Source organism: Rhinoraja longicauda, chromosome 33, assembly GCF_053455715.1.
Source record: "Rhinoraja longicauda isolate Sanriku21f chromosome 33, sRhiLon1.1, whole genome shotgun sequence".
NCBI classification, from domain to species: Eukaryota; Metazoa; Chordata; class Chondrichthyes; order Rajiformes; family Arhynchobatidae; genus Rhinoraja; species Rhinoraja longicauda.
Genome location: NC_135985.1, coordinates 2,716,864 through 2,736,980, shown reverse-complemented (window position 1 = coordinate 2,736,980; position 20,117 = coordinate 2,716,864). Strand labels below are relative to the sequence as shown.

Genomic DNA, 20,117 nt, shown 5'->3' with positions numbered 1-20,117 from the left:
CCTGCACTGACAGTGTTTGATGAAATAACATGGAAAGCACTTCACTCTGCCTTGAATTTATTCTGTACTGCATTTGAAACGATAATGAAAAAAGGGATTTATTTTTCAACTAACCTATCTTTGAAATATTTAACAAGACAATCTGAAGATGTAAAGATGTGACATTAGGTTAGGGAGGGTGAATCTGTTTTATATGTCCCAGTGCTGTAACACTATCAAACGGCAACAATGAGCAACATTAATAGTTACAATGCTGTACCTGGAATGGAAAAGTAAAATAAATATTTCAAACCAATTATTTTTCCACTGAGGGCAGCAGACAGGAGCACAGGAGACTGCAGGTACTGGATTCTGCAGCAAAAAAAGTGATCCATGGAAGAACTCAGCAGGTCAAGCAGAATCAGGTGGAAATAAATTGATAGTTGACGATCTGGTCAGGACCCTTCATCTGGACCAACCCACAGATGAGTTCCTCCAGCAGTTCTCCCATTTTTGCACATAGGCAGTTTCATATGTCTTCTTACACTCAAGATCTCTTTAAACTTGTAGGTAGGTCTAAGTTTTAAATTAAGTCACAGAACAAAATATTTATTCCAGCTCCAACCTGAAAATTCAGGACATCATGTGCCAACTGTTCAAATTGCAAACATGCCATGCTTGCAGGGGTGAAAAGTAACATGCATTACATAACACAAGTACAAAGGTTAACAAACATACACAAAGTTAGTGGGTTATGCCAAGCAAGTTAAAATCCAACATGATCAATGTTTTATGAATGCTTTTACACACTCCGAGTATGGATAATCAAAAGTACACTTAGTGTTTATTCACAAAATGCTGGAGTAACTCAGCAGGTCAGGCAGCATCTCGGGAGAGAAGGAATGGGTGACGTTTCGGGTCGAGACCCTTCTTCAGACTGATGTCAGGGGGGCGGGACAAAGGAAGGATATAGGTGGAGACAGGAAGATAGAGGGAGATCTGGGAAGGAGGAGGGGAAGGGAGGGACAGAGGAGCTATCTAAAGTTGGAGAAGTCGACGTTCATACCACCGGGCTGCAAACTGCCCAGGCGAAATATGAGGTGCTGCTCCTCCAACTTCCGGCGGGCCTCACTATGGCACTGGAGGAGGCCCATGACAGAAAGGTCAGACTGGGAATGGGAGGGGGAGTTAAAGTGCTCGGCCACCGGGAGATCAGTTTTGTTAATGCGGACCGAGCGCAGGTGTTCAGCGAAGCGATCGCCGAGCCTGCGCTTGGTTTCGCCGATGTAAATAAGTTGACATCTAGAGCAGCGGATGCAATAGATGAGGTTGGAGGAGGTGCAGGTGAACCTTTGTCTCACCTGGAAAGACTGTTTGGGTCCTTGGATGGAGTTGAGGGGGGAGGTAAAGGGACAGGTGTTGCATCTCGTGCGGTTGCAGGGGAAAGTGCCCGGGGTTGGGGTGGCTTGGGTAGGAAGGGACGAGTGGACCAGGGAGTTACGGAGGGAACGGTCTCTGCGGAACGCAGAGAGGGGAGGGGATGGGAAGATATGGCCAGTGGTGGGGTCCCGTTGTAGGTGACGGAAATGTTGGTGGATGATATGTTGGATCCGCTGGCTGGTGGGGTGGAAGGTGAGAACGGGGGGGAATTCTGTCCTGGTTGCGAGTGTCTTCAGCAATATACCAGAGCTTCCACTAATTATTCAATTCCTTCCAGGTGCAAGGCAAAGATTTTCTAAAGGTCTACAGCATACATGAACAATATTGAAGATCAAGATTTTATGTAAATGTAAATCTTTACCGATTTTGTCAAATATGCATTTTCTGTGATATCTGCCCAAGACACATGTACAGCAATGAAAGACTACACCTAGAATAGATCTTATTTTATCTTGTAATAACATATCTATACTAAGTCATTAATAATTATATAATTTAACATACAATTACACCTTGACCTTATTTAAAGAGGTAACATAAATGAGCATAAGGCATCCGCACTACAGTGCTCGAGGCCCAGTTGCACAGCTAAAGGGTGCAGAGGATCAACAAGACAAACTCACTACTGTTGCTTCATGCAGGTTCTGCTGAATACGGACATCAATTCCGAACACAGAACCAGTCCCGACACAATCCATCCCTTTGTAAACTTTAAACTTTTATAATAAGGTTATTTAATAAGTTTTTATAAACTCCCAGGCATTCCCCTTCCATAAATATGAACTAACAGGCTACCCTTGCAAGTGGGAAAATGTAAAGAGATGCAAGGTGAGAGAATTAATGACAACTGCCTGAGTGTATCCTGTGTCAAGTTAATTAGTCTCTGCTGTTAATGGTCTGTTATGAAATTCAATGAATGGACATTTGCCAGCAATATATCACCGTCAAATTCATTCAATTTTTGAAGAATTAAATTAATTCTGTGTGAACTACTTAAACTCTAAAATGTGGCAGTATATTATGAAAACAGAAATTATTTACATTCCCAAAAGTGAATTTATTATTAACTATTAAGAAATGAGTTAACATACTCCAGATTTGCAGAATCAATTGCAGACATACATACACAGGCCTGAAAGTTTTTTTCAAGTGGAGTTAATTTGGCTGCCTCAAGCAAGTTCACTTGAACTTTCTGGCGTGCAGAGACCAGAAATGGAACATGTTGAAGGGAGAGCTTAAAATGGATAAGATATTGAGAATCATTGGTTTCATGGGTTTCTGGGCACTGCATTGTAATGAAATTAAGTCTAATCTCATATGACCAAGATTTTTGAGGATTTCCTTTGTATTAAAACAGAAATTTGGTAAGCATATTTAATCAGAGTCATATTTGCATCCATTATTTAAATTATTAAATCACTTTTTTTTATTATTGCACTTTACTCTTAAAGACGACCAATTTAGCCCTTGGAGCTCTGAGCTGCACAAGCTTTGTTGTTCAGCTATGTTGTCTTCATTTCTTACCAAAGTCTTGTCCCTACCTTTTTAAAAAGTTATCAAAATCATTACATTGTGCACACTGATACATTTGCAATATAAACATAGCACAAAAAATAAGGAAATTTGTGTTTGGTAGATTATTTCTTTGTTGTAACAATGCTTCTTGGCAATAAATCTTATACCGTTGGAAAGCCTGTTTATTTCCCTTTTAAATGGTGCCACATTTGTAAGGAACATGCATTTGTGGGATGAGCAGCAGAGCTGAGTATGTGGGTTGAGCCCATGAAAAACCTGCCAAATCTTCTCTGCCAATGCCAAACAGCTTATTCTGCCATTGACTCTTGTTTGGTGTTGTTTGGTGGATTGGATGATTGAAGTCTGAAGAAACAAGACATATTGGCAATTTAACAATTTATTCATTTAATAAACGGGAGCCTCAGTAGCGTGTGGAAGAACCATACACAGCCACAACAGCCTGGCACCTCCTCCTCATGCTGGTCACACACTGTTGTGGGATGGCATCCCATTGTTCAACCAGCATTTGTCGCAAGTCAGCCAACGTGGCTGTGTTGGTCACTCTGGCACGAACAGCACGCCCAAGCTGATCCCACAAGTGTTCAATGGGGTTGAGGTCAGGACTGCTGGCAGGCCATTCCATCTTCTCCACTCCCAAATTCTGGAGGTAGTCTCTGAGAAACCCTGCTCTGTGGGGGCGAGCATTGTCATCTTGGAGGATAGAGTTCGGTCCCAGACTGTGGAGATATGGGATTGCCACTGGTTGCAGAATCTCATCTCGATATCTCTCTGCATTGAGATTGCCTCCAATGATGACAAGCCTCGTTTTTCCAGTGAGGGAGATGCCGCCCCACACCATCACACTGCCTCCACCAAAAGATGTTACTCTATCGGTGCAGCAATCAGCATAGCGTTCTCCACGTCTTCTGCACACTTTGACCCTATGATCCAACTGCCGTAGGCAGAATCTGGACTCATCGCTGAACATAACCTTCCTCCACATGTTCAGGTTCCAGTGCACGTGTTGCCGACACCAGCGCAAACGGGCCTGACGGTGAAGGGCAGTCATGGCAGGCCTCCTGGCAGCCCTATGAGACCGGAGATCGGCTGCGTGCAGTCTGTTCCGAATTGTCTGGGCAGAGAGCCGTCGGCCATATCGTCCTGCAAACCTTGACTGCAAATCTGTAGAAGACAGCCTACGGTTCCTAAGTGCTGACAGGGTGAGGAAACAGTCTTCTTCGGGTGTCGTCTTCTTGGGACGCCCACTTCGCGGCCTGTCTCTGACATCCCCCGTTATATGGAACTTGGCCTTCACTTTGGAGATGGTACTAGGGCTCACTCCAAATAATGCCGCAACTTGGTTTTGCGGAACACCAGCTTGAAGTTGCCCTATCGCACAGCCCTATCCAGATCAGTCAAACGTGGCATGCCGATTCTTGGAACAGACACCTACTGACCACTGTAGCAGGGCCCATGCTCACAGATGCTGCCAATCAGGTGCCAATCAGGCACCTGATTGTCAGCACCTGGGGGTACCAGAAGCTCAAAACAAGAGTCAATAGCAACAGCAGAATAAGCTGTTTGGCATTGGCAGAGAAGATTTGGCAAATTTTTCATGGGCGCAACCCATATACTCAGCTCTGCTGCTCATCCCACAAATGCATGTTCCTTACAAATGTGGCACCATTTAAAAGGGAAATAAACAGGCTTTCCAACGGTATAAGATTTATTGCCAAGAGGCATTGTTACAACAAAGAAATAATCTACCAAACACAAATTTCCTTACTTTTTGTGCTATGTTTATATAGCTACTCTTCAGATTACAACCGCCATCAGACTATTAAACACTACAACCTCCAGATAAGCTCTGAACTACAAAGACTTGGGACCACTGTTTTTGGCTTTGCACTAATACTGTTTGTTCATTTTTTTAAATATATTGAACTTTTTTGCTGTTTATTCTGGTGTTTACAGGGTACTGTGTTTATATATTTGTTGTGCTACTAAGTCAGAATTTCATTGTTCTGTTTCAGGGCAATAAATCATTCTTGACTGGACTTTTGACACAAGAAGCTGGAGTAACTCAGCTGGACAGGCAGCATCTCTGGATAGAAGGAATGGGTGACGTTTTGGGTCGAGAGAAAGGTCTCGATCTGAAATGTCACACAATTCCTTCTATCCAGAGACGAGTTACTCCAGCTTTTTGTGTCTATCATTGGTGTAAACCCAGCATCTGCAGTTCCTCCTACGCACTTGACTTTTGGCAGACTGGATGTCAGGAACCTGGTTATATGTAATAAAAGGTCAATAAGTAATCTGCCCACATTATGGTTCTGGTATTTTTTTCACAATGTAATTTAATTAGGCTGCCAGCGCCCCTTCATAATTTGAAAATGTAACACATTAATCACAATCAATCACATACAGCACATTCAATGCACTACCATTAAAGTTGTTAAAGGACTTGAGTGAATGTTGTCCTGCAATCCCAAAATCTTCCCAAGTCACAACTCTTCTTAAATTTGTTGCATCCTTCAGCCTTACATCCAAACTCTTGTAACCATCATATTTATGTCTCTCTTCCTTTCTCGTCACCACTACGATCCATACTTTCAGTCTTGAATGTTTTGGATAACCCTCCGAAAAGGCATTAATCTGCCCGAGTCATGTTGTTTGTTTTTTTCTCCTCATTTGTCCCCTCTGTGAGTGGAGGACACGCCCAGACTGATCTGTCTGGCAGGTCTTTCAGCTCCGCATTTTGCAACTACATACTCCCTTCCTCCTTCCCTCCTTCCCACCCCCCCCCCCCCCCCCCCCACCTTGTAGGACTTGAAACATTCACTCTGTTCCTCTTTCTGCTTTAATTTTACCTCTTCAACTCACACTCCTTTAACATCAACCTTCTAAATTCTTCCACAAGAGTTCATTCCCACCGTACCAACTCCCTTCAGGATCTTATATGTTTCAATCAAATCAACCATAACTGGTTATGCTTATCTCCACGATGTGTTGATAAGTGCTAGATGAGGCCTAATTTGGTGACCTGCCTGTTCTGGATATTCATCTAATAAATCTTCTCTGAACTATTTCCAATATATCGTTTTTTTTAAAATAAGAACAATAGTGTAAAATGTATTCTCGATGTAGTCTTCACCAATGCTCCATATAACATGAGCATAACTCCCTCGAAATAAACAATAACATTCTGCTAACTTTCCTATAACTTGCTATAGTTGCATACTATAGATGGTGTCTGACTGCCAGCTATGTCTAGTATTTTCTATTTTACGTTAATCTGTAAATCATACTTCCAATACACAGTAAAGCTGTGTTTTTATATAAAACTAGCTTTTCCTTGGAGTTTTCCTTCCTGCATTATCCATTCCTTCCAGGCGGACAATACCACAGACGACAGGAATATAAAATAATCAGAATAGCAAATCCTTCTCCAGCAGCAACATGAATGAAAATATTAAAAGTTCCCTGAGGAATTGAAACTTCAGGTCTCAAAGTAAACTGTCAGAATACGTTTCAAAGTTTAGTGAAAATGTAAGAGCTGATCGGAGACGTATGTGCTAATCTAAACTGAATCTGTGCAAGTGTGTATAATGGACACTTACAGAGAGGATGTCTTCAAATCCTTGCAAGGGTGGGCTATTTTCCAATGTTGTCTTGAAAGAAAAAATATTTTCAGCATTGAAACACAGCTTATGAATGACACAGGCTTAATGTTGTTTGTCCGATAATATATCTGGGTTGTATCTAAATGTGCACTGAAAAGGAATGCAGCCCTACTCACAGCTTGGATATGTATAAAAATATGATACTGGAGAGATTTTTTAACGTTATTTTCATTTGTCTGCAAAAGTATATTCTGTTTACTTGATGGGAAAGTTTTGCTTGTATGTGGTACTTCATATAGCCATGTAATACATAATATAAACTTATGGTTCCAGACTTTCTTCAACTGTTGATTTTGACCCATAATTCGACACAAAAATGTGACATTTTTTACACATCATAACTTATGTGAAAATATATACGTATCGCAATGGCCTACATTTGTCTAAACAAATTTTTTTTGAGGACCTTTGATATGCCTTTCCAAACCCGACTTTGCTTGGAGAAATTAGTTGCACATATTCATTTGGGAGAGTAAAAAATATCATGCTCATGTACGTAACTCATCGTGTCCTGAGAGTTAAGTACGTAAGATGCCGTTGGAAGTCATGAAAAATGAATATTTTTCGGATCGATATTCATTTGTTTCTATGATGCTCAAGCCAAGTAAAAAATATATATGTCCAAAAATTCTTAACTCAACATACTTTAAAGCAAACGAGACATAATGTGCTTACTTTGTTCTCCGTGTCCAAATCGTTACGTACATAAGCAGGCATCATTAACCCGCTGTTTTCATGTCTGGTGGATTTGTCAACTTATAAAAACATTTTATAAAAAAGTGCAAGAGTAGTTTGTCAGTTTTCTGCTGACGGTGCTGCAGCCTGATGACCCTTCGTGTCTTCGGAGCGTCTGCTGGTTAAATACAGGAGACGTTCAATTGTCCAGCGCTATCTTCCTAATGAAAGCTGCCCATCGGACACCATCTTATTTGCGTTTTGAAAGGTAAGATTTTGTTTGTATTTTAAATGTATTTTGGGGGAAATATTAGCCGAGTCAGGTCGAGATTACAGCGTCTTCTGAAACATCGTGAAAATTCCCACGCTGTCAATGCTTCTCCGGCGTCCTAATTTTCGCTGAAATCACTGACAAGTCGGTAAGTACTTGAGAGTTTGGAACTATAACATCTTGTATGGGTTACTTAAAAACCAAGCTTCACTGTAACAAGGCATAAACCGGATTTACTTCCAGTTTACTAAGAGATGTATTAAAAGTGGTTACGTGGATTTTTGCGAAAAGTGTGTGGGCATTCTTTGAAAATGTAAGGGAGATGCATATCTGGTTTTTGGGTTGAATATCTGGGTTTGGAGCCCACTTTACATGTAATGGCGGTGGCCAAAAACATCGCGAAAATTCCCACGCTGTCAAACTGTTGCCTCCAATCTACCTGTCAAATGGCCTGACGGTAAATAAATTGGTTTACTGTCCAATTTCATTGTGGACCGCCACGGATAGGATGTATAACTACCATTTAATGAATTAGAAAAAAGAAGTTCTACCATTGCAATAAAATGCCATTGAGACACCATGTTACGTACGTTAACACTTTTATGGTAAATTTTAAATTACCTGAAAAAACTACTTGCAGTTGTGGAACTATCTTTCTTTCTTTTTGATAGAGTCAGACGGTTGTCAAACTTGTAAATAAATGTGTTTGGATTGGTTTTTACAACAATTAATTTTTGGGTGTCTATGTCACGCTTCTATGTCCCAGTATCATATTTATACACATATATTCATGAACTGAGTAACTAGCATGAACTAAAAGTGACAAAATATCACATCTAATAAAACTGTACAGTATTCCAAATGGAAACAGGCCCATTGGCCCAACTTGCCCACACCAACCAACATGTCCCATCTACACTAGTCCCCCTTGCCTGCATTTGGCCCATATCCATCTAAACCTGTCCTATCCATGCACCTGGTCTAATTGATTCTTAAACAGTGCAATAGTCCCTGCCTAAACTACCTCCTCCGGCAACCCGTTCCATGCACCCACCACCCTTTGCGTGAAAAGATTACCCCTCAGATTCCTATTAAAAAATTCCCGCTTCACCTTATACCTATGCCCTCTGGTTTTCAATTCCCCACTCTGGGCAAAAGACTCTGCATCCACCCGATCTATTCCTCTCATGATTTTATACATCTCTAAGATCACCCCTCATCCTCCTGCGCTCCAGGGAATAGAGTCCCAGCCTGCTCAATCTTTCCATATAACTCAAACCCTCAGCTCCTGGCAACATCTTTGTATGTCTTCTCTGCACCCTTTCTAACACATCGAGGATGTTTTCAAATCCTTGCAAGGGTGGGAAAGTGTATTCAAGTTTAAGTATTCAAGTTTTATCAAATGAAAACTCTTAACATAGCCAATCAAATGCTGGTCCCCCATCAAAAAGCAAATAACTGTATGAGGATATCCCAAAATATGTTTTAAAATTTAAAATACAGTTTTCAATGTGTCTAGATTATTAAGGTTTAGTTAACAGGGTGTAGCAGGGTTAAGTTCCATGAGTAATTCTGTTGAATAAGAACCTGGGCAAGTGCCAGTAAGGATTCAGGTAGAAAACTGGTCTGCCAGCTTACAGCTACTTCCATGACAGTGGCTGTTTCATAAATCTACTCAAATCAGGGTTGCAGGTTTAATAAAACTGCTGTGAAAATGCAGAAGTACAGCATTTCATTTTTCATCTGTATTACAGTAATCCTGGCCTCTGTGAATTTAAAGCATTCTGGAGCACAATACCTTAAGATATTGGGGTAGAGGGATGAGGTTAAATGATCCAAAAAGAGCACAATGGTTTCATACTTTTCATCTGATAGCTAACAATTTAAAATTGTTGGATTCTTCTTCAGCAACTGCAGAGGTCTGCTGCAGTGATTTATTTCATTTCCAATGCATGACACCAGACGGTAATCTCACCAGAAGTCTCCCCAAAATATTTAAGTAAGCCTGGGAGTTGATATCAAGATCAAAGGCTTTGCCTACCATTCTAGCCAACAGGTAAGTTGCCAAAAAAAGACGGGCCTAAACATTCTGGGACACCCACATGGTATGGGTGTGTCTAGCCAATGGCTATTTCAGTCATAAATCTGCCATTGCAAGCTTCTGTACGGCCAAAGGCATCATCGGCATTTAAAAGGAATTTCATATTTACTTTTGTTCAAAGTGTGCAAACCAGTCTCGATTGACCCTGTGTGACTGGGCGGGGAGGGAGTGAGGGCCAATGACCAGAGGTCCAATTGGTGCCATGGGGTGGATTGCTGAACAGATTAAGTGACTGAGGGAGGGAATTATTGTGAAAGGAATTTTACAAGCCAGATCCAGGGCCAGGAGGGAGTCATTGTGGTGTCAGTTGAGTTGAGGTGTGGATCTGAAAATAAGATTGTAACTTGGAAATGAAGGATCAGCAAGGACCTGATGGTGGAGTGATAGGGACAAATAAGAGCAGCGAATCTATGCTTCTCATCTGGGTCAGGATCCAGAATAGGATTTGGGTCAGCAATGCTGAGGAAAAAGGGATAACAATAAAAAATCCCTAGAATTACTGAGCAAGTCAGACTTGATATTATCGGAACGTAACCCCATCGTAAGTCAAGGAGCACCTGCAATAACGAAGGAAATTGAGGCAACCTACTAATATATGCACAAAACTGATTAGAAAGTAGGAGATACAATGTAGACATTAAAGCTATGTATTTCAATTGACAGAATATCTTCTAACAATTGGCTCTAGAGCTACAGCTGGTGAAAGATTCTAGATCAACATGCAATGCCTACATTTAGTGTAGGCTCATTCTGGAGGCAAATGGTAAACAGAAATTTCAAATGGTTTCCTCTCATCTCACAAACACACACAAGCAAACAAAGAAAACACTCAAAGCACAATCAATTAAAGATTTCTAAACTCAGGTTGATATTTGTAGTTAAAGATGAAAGACAGATAGATGGAGTTCAGGTACAGATTAACTAGTTATTTTGATGGTTTGCATATTGAATATTCTTTGACTATAATCATAAATTTAAATAAAGTTAATATCTAACTTGGCAAACTGACCAAATATAATGTGCTATTATAAATGAATTATATTCCTACTAAGAGTAATTTCCCAAATATATTTATACACATATTTTTTTACTCTGTGGTTCGTCTAACAGGACAGGGACTATTCTGCCACAAGTCTATCAGCCGCAATGACAATTTTGCATAAAGCGGTGAGGTAATAGAAATGAAGTGATCAACATACATCGATTCAGATTGAATTTGACCAACGGGAATTTTAATTTTCTCCTCTGAACTCACTTTATTTCCCAATGCTGATATCTCTATTTGATTTCCTACACACTACAATAACATTTAGAACTCCTCTCAGAACCATTCTAATTTCTGACTTGTTACAAGTACAGCAATGACTAGAAGAATATCTTTGGCATCAAAATCATCAAATCTAAATCTCAACTGCTTTTTTTAATTCAAAGTTATATTTAAAATCATAGGGCACTGAAATGAAAATATGATTTGGACAAGTTCTCCAATGCCCTGTGCAGCTTTTATTTCTCAGCCAACATCATCAAATGCAAATTATCTGGTTACCCATTTGTAAAATATTTGTGGTGCAAACTGGCACCGAATTTGCTTATTATAAAAAATACATAATTCAAAGTAATTAATTCCATGTTGATGATTTAGGATGTCCGTCATGATAGGTCTTACATTATATCATGCTGATATTATGTACAAACAGAATTAAATGTGCAGTCTTCCCATCAGAAAATTCACCAAAATTAGCACATTTAAAAAGCTGAAGAGTTAACTGAAGAAAATACTTAAAGATGGTACTTACTCCCTGTTTGCCTTGAAAGCAGATGACAGGTTGATCTGGCGAGGAAGCCTAGGAAAGACAGTCACTTTTAGTTTGAAAGAATACAAGTTTTTAAAAGAGTTGTACAACATGAAAAGAGAACCTTCGGTCAACTTTCCCCAAAATGATAGGTTACATTTATCTTTGTAGGTTTGAATCTTTAATTCATTTACAAGTGTAGAATTTGCTGACAGTAACTGCATTTACTGATCATCGACGTAGCTTTACTAATCAGTGTTTCAAAAATAATTTTAATTGTTTACACTCCTAGTTTTATTTTAACTTTGGATACGTAACTGTTGTGAGGAATTATCTGGAAACATTTTGTCAATTCCTTGTATAGTTCTCAAAACAAATCATTTAGAAAACACTAGTTTCCCCATAATATGAAACGACTAAAATAAATGAATATACTCCATGTTTTAAAATAACATGTACTGTATTACCAAAAATGCTGAATTCACTGCTGTCTCACACAAGATTAATAAAACCTTTTTATTCACAAAATGCTGGAGTAACTCAGCAGGTCAGGCAGCATCTCGGGAGAGAAGGAATGGGTGACGTTTCGGGTCGAGACCCTTCTTCAGACTGAAGAAGGGTCTCGACCCGAAACGTCACCCATTCCTTCTCTCCCGAGATGCTGCCTGACCTGCTGAGTTACTCCAGCATTTTGTGAATAAATCGATTTGTACCAGCATCTGCAGTTATTTTCTTATATTAATAAAACCTTAATCAACGAGTGTGAAGCCCAACAATTACAATGTTTCACCTTCAAAATGCTATCAGAATTACACGCAGCCATGGATATTGTCTAAGGAAAGACTGAAATAGATGGGTCATTGTGGCATTAAATGCTTTCTGTATGTATGTACTAGAAAACAAACTTCAATGGTTCCGAGTTTATGGATGAATTATTAAAATCAAGGTTCCATCTGTCAGCTAAATTCTTGCTCAACATTCCTATCTCAATTCACATTATAAAAAGATTCAACTGTCATTATCTCATAGCAATCTGGATGCCCTATATCTTATCGACTTCCAAAATAAATGCTTATTCCTGTGGAATGCTTGAGATTTTGTTAGAAAAGTATTAAATTCCTATTCTAAATTCCATTTTTTAATGAGCAGAACAGATTACTTATACAATGGACAGTATGTGTTTCTCTCCCAGACCAATGCAAGGAAAACTAAAACTCATTAATAAACGAAAATATTTTTCTGTAATCTTAAAGTCCATTGGGCAACTTCACCACGAAATGTAGAATTATTTTTTGTCTTCTCTATTTAAAGATTACCACAACGGAAATCTGAATAATAAAATTTGAGCCCTTAGCTGCAAAACACATCCAAACTAAATATTTCAATATGAACTCTCTTAGATCCTTTGCACGTGCCATTTGTTACGAATACTCAATATTCTGAACTTCCCATGTGTATAGCTATGATTGATTACAGTGTAAGCTAATCTGAAGAACTGTTTCCATTTTACTGAGGCAAAATTCACGAACAAACATCAAGCAAATCTTTTTTAGGGCTGAAAGCACAGTGCAATGTACAAGGCAACTGTATTTGTGAGTGAAATCCTACATAATGCACAATTAGACCCACTTCAGGTCAAATAGCATATGACAAACAGGCTGAAATTCCAAATGTTTCACTAAATACGACTTTGGCCAACAACCAACAGCAAATGGTGTAACAAGTCTTCACTGATGCTCAGAGTAATTTGATTACACAACATAAATATTGAGCCACAAAATTTACAGTTTATACAGCAACAATTAAAATTCACCTCAGAATTTGTGTACTAGAAAATGAAAAACTAAGCCTGGATTACTGCCATTTGATCTTTTGATCTGTAATAACTGATTTACTAAACAAAATAGAACTCTAAAAACAAACACAAAATCAGATTTATATACAATGTCCTTCCAGTTGAATAGTCAATTTATCTTGAGTCTATTTAAATAAGCCATGGAATTAAGATTGCAGATAAAAAATGGCAATTTTCTCAGGTAATAGTTGCTAAAGATTTACATAAATATTGAGAATGCAGGTAAGTTCAATATTTAAGTACTTTGAGTTAAAATTGGAGCCAAGTGAAAATTCATAACCACATCGTAGATCCCGATTACTAAATGAATCATTTTACCAAAAACAACTGTCCTAATTTTTTTCTTTCATTCCGTTTGATTTGTTAGAAACTGTGAACATCTTTAACTCAAAATAAGCAAACTTTCGGTTTGGAGGAGAGGAGAGAGAAGTTTGAAAGCATCAACTAAACATTCTGTTTCACCAACATTTTCAAACACTGGTTGAATCTGGCAGTCTTTCTATACTGAAACCTGCTTTATCCCATTTTGTGGCACAACTCCTGAAGTTTTAGGTGTGCAGGGTGTATTTTCCTGGTGAAAAGATTTCACGGTGAAAATTCTATTTAATTATGAACATACAGAAGAAATTAAAGATAAATGAGCCAGGCAATTATATCCTAGTATTTTATGCAAGCACAATTGTTTTGTACATTTTCACAACACAGATTTGTGCTCTGAATAAAAACCAGAATCAACATGAAATCAATGGTAAATAGAAACAGAAAACACTGCAACTCAGTGGGTCAGGCAGGGTCTTTTTCCATCTATGCCACCAGAGCTGATGGGTGTTTCCACCACTTTGTTTTTACTTTGGATTTCCACCAGCTGCGTTTTAATTTTTATTTTCACTGAATCAACAGTTATTTAATTAACCGAGCCAGCCAAAGTGCAGTTTGCCACAAAAACACTTTAAAAAAAAAATCAAGACTTATTTATGTGGCATACTTATTTTGGTGTACTTTCTATGCTGTTGTCCTGAAAGTAATGCTCCCTTACCGGGGCTCTGTATCATCTTTCTAAAATTACTGGGCTCCATGTCTGAATCAATGGTAAATAGCAGATTTCAATGGTAAATAGCACAATGATAAATATCAGAGGGACACTGGATGGACTTGCTCAAAAATAAGGGAAGCATTTTTGGTTCAATGTTATTCTCAGCTTACATGCCTGTATATTTCCAGTATGGATGAATGGAACATTTCCTGATTTTTTCTTTTTAAATGAATGAGCCTAGAGAGCAATAGCAGTCTTGTTCACAAAATCCTGAAGGAGATGAACTGAATCACTTTTGAATGTCTTCCTAACTCTCTGGGTAATCTATCAATGGTCTTTACCAGCTGAAGCAAAGGACAACTGTCTGTTACAGTTTAAAAGCACAGCCAAGGAATTCTCACTAAGGGGAACCGTAATGAACAAATAGAAAATTACAATTACAATGTAAATGACGACATTTCAGACAGAAATGTAAAAGCATATTGTTTAAATTAAACATTAAATCATTTGAAAACATAATCATAAAATTGTCATATAGATCTTTTAACAAACGTGGACTTGAACAAAACATATGTCATTCCACAGATGTTTAGGATTGATGATCAATATTAGTGATCATTTGGACACATGTGAATTGATTAGGGAAGGCAGAAATAGTTTGTTAAAGGTAAACTGGACTTAAATAATGCAATTTCTTTTGTTTAGATAACAATGAGGAAAATCCTTTGATCCTTTAAATCAGTTGATGTTTTACACATGAATTTCACCGGTGTCACATCATCAAGACTGAACCCCATGCAATACAAAGAGAGGTGGCAACATGGATAGAAATCTGCCCCACACTCTACCTTTAAAAACTTTTCCCCTCTAACCTTAAAGCTATGTGCCCTTCAGTGTTTTATCTTTCCACATGGCAAAAAGACTAACTGTCCACACTATCTATGCCTCTCATGATTTCATAAACTTCTATCAAATCTGTCTTCAGCCTCCAATTCTCCAGAGAAAGCCTCCACATAATTTCTGTAATGGGGCGACCAGAACGGCACATTATTCTCCAAATGTGGCCTAACCAAAGTTTTATAATGCTGAAGTACGTCTTCCTGACTCTTAAACTCAAAGCCTCGAATTATGCTCATCTAAATTTGAGAGTATCTGTCTCCACCTTGTTACAACCACCTTCAAGGTGACACGGAAATTCTTCAAACCCCCTTTATATTTCCTATCCTTTAACTGAAACCTATCTCCGCTGGTCACAGCAACCTCCACAAAGTTGAAAGGTTTCTCACCATCAGCTCAATCCATGCCCCTCAATTTTCTACACCTCAATCCGACTCCCCCAGGCTTCTCCACTCCACATGAAAAAAACAGACCATCTATGTTTTCCTCATAGCTGAAACACTTCACCCCAGGTGGCATTCTGGTGATTTTCCTCTGTACCCTGGTTAAAGGAAGCAAATGACCATGCTAAGGGATCCCTGAAGTCACCTTCTCCATCAATGCCCTATCCTGGAGCATGAACATCAAGGTCCTTCTGCGCCTCAATACTTGCTGAAGTCCTCCACTTATTGTGTATCTACTAACAAACATCACAAGTCCTACTGACATGCATCACCTCCAATTTTAACAGGATTAAATACCATTTTGGTTTATCTTACCAACTAGTCAGTCTTATTCTGTAGTTAAAGACAATCTTCTTCACTATGAAAAACATAAGCAATTTTGATATCACCTGCAAACTTACTAATTATATCGCTACCTTCATATCTAGGTGATTAATACATATTACAAACAAAGGACCCTGCACCAATCCCAACAACACAACTGACCATAGGCATGCAATGGCTAATACAGCCATGCAACATAACACTTTGCCTCCTCCTCATTCGACCAATGTTGATATAATTTGCTAAAATGCCCAGGACTCTAATATTTTTCTCAATTTCACCCAAAGAGAATAGATTCACCCTTTTAATTACTTTCTCTTACACCCCTCAATATATATTTTATACGCTTAATGAAACTCTCTTGTTTTCAGTTCTCTAAACCTGCTAAAAAGTAAATTTTATTTCTCATACAACTCTTGACATCTATCTGCCTTTAAGATTTATGTGTATTTATTTAGTCTTTATTTCAATGTTCAAGTAAAGCTGTGTGAAACATTGAACATTTTGATGGTGGTCAGTCTGAACTTTTATCAAAGCTTTTGCATTTAATTAACTTGCTTAAATACACTAGATACATCTTCCACAAAAAAATACAGCTAATGACTGACAAACTGAGTTTCTGATTCCAAGACCTTTATTGCTATGTGTAGGAAAAAAAGTGCCGATGCTGGTTTAAATTTAAAAAATGCTGGAGTAACTCAGCGGGTCAGGCAGCATCTCGGAAGAGAAGGAATGCGTGACGTTTCGGGTCGAGACCCATCTTCAGACTGAAGGGTCTCAACCCAAAATGTCACCCATTCCTTCTCTCCCGAGATGCTGCCTGACCCGCTGAGTTACTCCAGCATTTTGTGTCTACCTTTATTGCGAAAGCAGGAGTTTAAAGAACTATACACAACATACAAAACATCCAATTGAAAACAGTGACTATGGCAAACAAGGATTCAATGAACCTGCAGTAAACATTAGACACAAAAAGCTGGAGTAACTCAACGGGTCAGGCAGCATTTCTGGAGAAAAGGAAAAGGTGATGTGTTGCGCCAAGACCCTTCTTCAGACAGATAATCGGGGGATAGGAAAACAAGAGATACAGACGGTGATAGAGATATGGAATAAATGAATTAAATATATGCAAAAAAGTAACAATGATTAAGAAAATGGTCCATTGTTGGCTGAGGGTTCAACAAGACGATGAGGATGATGTGGGGGAGAGAGGATCCAAGTGCTACTTGAATGATTCAATTGTAAGCTCCAAAGAAATACGAGGACGCACAGCCAAGGAGACCAACTGCAAGGAGAATAAATTGGGAACCAATTTGACTGAATACTAGTCAGAGAACAGGGTAGAATGGGATGGAAGAGGCTAACAAACTGACTGATGGAGATGGGTGTGGGTATGGGATCGGAGATGGGTGGAGTGAGGGGGGATCCGTGCGGGTGAGGGGGGATCCGTGTGGGTGATGAAAATGGGGATGGTGGAATGGAGCTGGATGCAGTTGAGGGGGTGGGTTCTGATGAGGGAGGAGATGGGTGCCAGTGAGAGGGGGGGGAGATGGGTGCCAGTGAGAGGGGGGAGATGGGTGCCGGTGAGAGGGGGGAGATGGGTGCCGGTGAGAGGGGGTGGGAGATGGGTGCCAGTGAAAGGGGGGGGGGGAAGATGGGTGCCGCTGAGAGGGGGGAGATGGGTGTCAGTGAGAGGGGGGAGATGGGTGTCAGTGAGAGGGGGGAGATGGATGCCAGTGAGAGGGGGGAGATGGGTGCCAGTGAGAGGGGGAGATGGGTGCCAGTGAGAGGGGGGGGAGATGGGTGCCAGTGAGAAGGGGTGGGGGAGATGGGTGCCAGTGAGAGGGGAAGATGGGTGCCAGTGAGAGGGGGGGGGGGGGGGGAGATGGGTGTCAGTGAGAGGGAAGAAATGGGTGCCAGTGTGAGGTGAGTAAATTCGTGCCGGTGAGAGGGGGGGGGGGCGGGAGATGGGTGCCGGTGAGGGGGGGGAAGGGGGGAGATGGGTGCCGGTGAGGGGGGGGGGGGGGAGATGGGTGCCGGTAAGGGGGACACGGATCACAACCTGTAGGACCGTCCGGGACACCGGGGGAAGATACCAGGTGTTGGAGTAACTCCGCGGGAGTGGCGGCGGGAGCCCCAGAACACTGGAGGAGCGACGCATCGACACCGGGCACCCACGGCACGGCACTGCCCGGCACGGGATGGATGGACGGACGGGGGAACCGAGCGGGGAGAGGAATGGGGGCAGTGAGTGTGAGGGGAGAGAGGGGAGTCCGGGCTGAGGGTGGAGAGGGGGTTCTCTCTCCCCGGTTACCGGAGGGGTCGGGGTGGGGAGTGAGTGAGAGGAGGGAGAGGGACGGGGGATGGGGGGGGGAGTGAGGGAGGAGGGAGAGAGAGAAGTGGAGGGAGGGGAGGAGTGACGGACGAGTTCCCGGTTACCGGAGTGAGGGAGAGGGACGGGGGGAGTGTGTGAGGGGGGGGGGAAGAGTGTGAGGGGGGGAGTGTGAGGGGGGGGGGGGAGTGTGAGGGGGGGGAAGAGTGTGCGGGGGGGGAAGAGTGTGAGGGGGGGGAAGAGTGTGAGGGGGGGGAAGAGTGTGAGGGGGGAGTGTGAGGGGGGGAAGAGTGTGAGGGGGGGAGAAGAGTGTGAGGGGGGGGAAGAGTGTGAGGGGGGGGAAGAGTGTGAGGGGGGGGAGAGTGTGAGGGGGGGAGAAGAGTGTGGGGGGGGGAGAAGAGTGTGAGGGGGGGGGAAGAGTGTGAGGGGGGGGGAAGAGTGTGAGGGGGGGGGAAGAGTGTGAGGGGGGGAAGAGTGTGAGGGGGGGGAAGTGTGTGAGGGGGGGGGAAGAGTGTGAGGGGGGGGGGAGAGTGTGAGGGGGGGGAAGTGTGAGGGGGGGAGAAGAGTGTGAGGGGGGGAGAAGAGTGTGAGGGGGGGAGAAGAGTGTGAGGGGGGGGAAGAGTGTGAGGGGGGGGGAGAAGAGTGTGAGGGGGGGAAGAGTGTGAGGGGGGGAAGAGTGTGAGGGGGGGAGAAGAGTGTGAGGGGGGGGAGAAGAGTGTGAGGGGGGGGAGAAGAGTGTGAGGGGGGGGAGAAGAGTGTGAGGGGGGGAAGAGTGTGAGGGGGAGAAGAGTGTGAGGGGGGGAGAAGAGTGTGGGGGGGGGAAGAGTGTGGGGGGGGGGAGAAGAGTGTGGGGGGGGGGGGGGGGAAAGAGTCCCCGGTTACCGGGCGGGCTCCCTCCCTCCCTCCCTCCCTCCCTCCCTCACTCACCGCCAGCCGCTCGTACGCCTCGAGTGCCCGCAGCGCCGTGTCGGTGAGCTTGAGGTGGTAGATGGAGAGGCGCTGCCTGCAGCCCGCCCGCCGCCCGCACGACAGCCCGAAGCTCCGCTCCTCGCCCAGCGCCGCCGCCGCCGCCATCTTACAGCAGCAGCAGCTCAGCGAACGAACGCCGCCGTCTCGCGCCCTCTCCCCCCCTCCCCCTCCTCGCGTCTCCCGGACCCGCCGCCGCCGCCGCCTCCGCCGCCTCTTCCTCGCGCGCCAGCCAGCCAGCCGCTGCAACGGGCACCACTCACTCACTCAGCCCAGCCCAGCCTGCAGGCAGGGAGGGAGGGAGGGCAGTCACTCAATGCACCGGGGAGGGGCAATGCAAAACTGTCTCCTAAATGCACCGGCTGGGAAATGCAAACTGTCACTCAATGCACCGGGTGGGAAACGCAAACTGGCACTCAATGCACTGGGGAACTTAATGCAACTGTGTCGGGGAGGGGCAATGCAAACTGTCGCTCAATGCACCGGGTGGGAAACGCAAACTGGCACTCAATGCACTGGGGAACTTAATGCAACTGTGTCGGAGAGGACAATGCAAACTGTCTCTTCATGCAGCGGGGAGGGAGCGGTGCAAACTGTCACTCAATGCACCGGGGACTCGATGGAACTGTGTCGGGGAGGGCAATGCAAACTGACACTCGATGCACTGGCGACTTAATGCAACTGTGTCGGGGAGGGCAATGCAAACTGTCGCTCAATGCACCGGGTGGGAAACGCAAACTGGCACTCAATGCACGGGGAACTTAATGCAACTGTGTCGGGGAGGGCAATGCAAACTCGCTCAATGCACGG

At 42.5% G+C, this 20,117-nt stretch overlaps 1 protein-coding gene across 4 annotated transcripts in view; it reads right to left on the bottom strand.

The window, feature by feature from the left end:
* LOC144608854 (RNA polymerase II elongation factor ELL) overlaps positions 1 to 19,430 on the bottom strand; it is a 79,809-nt gene extending 60,379 nt beyond the window's left edge. For all 4 annotated transcript variants that reach the window (XR_013549245.1, XM_078427036.1, XM_078427035.1 and 1 more), the window contains exons 1-2: positions 19,269 to 19,430; positions 11,461 to 11,508 (exon numbers count right to left, since the gene is read on the bottom strand). Coding sequence is in view for 3 of the 4 variants with exons in the window: in XM_078427036.1 (XP_078283162.1) it covers positions 11,461 to 11,508; positions 19,269 to 19,415 (195 nt within the window). In the remaining variant the exon portion in view is untranslated. The remainder of the gene's footprint in view (positions 1 to 11,460; positions 11,509 to 19,268) is intronic.
* Positions 19,431 to 20,117: the final 687 nt, after the last annotated feature.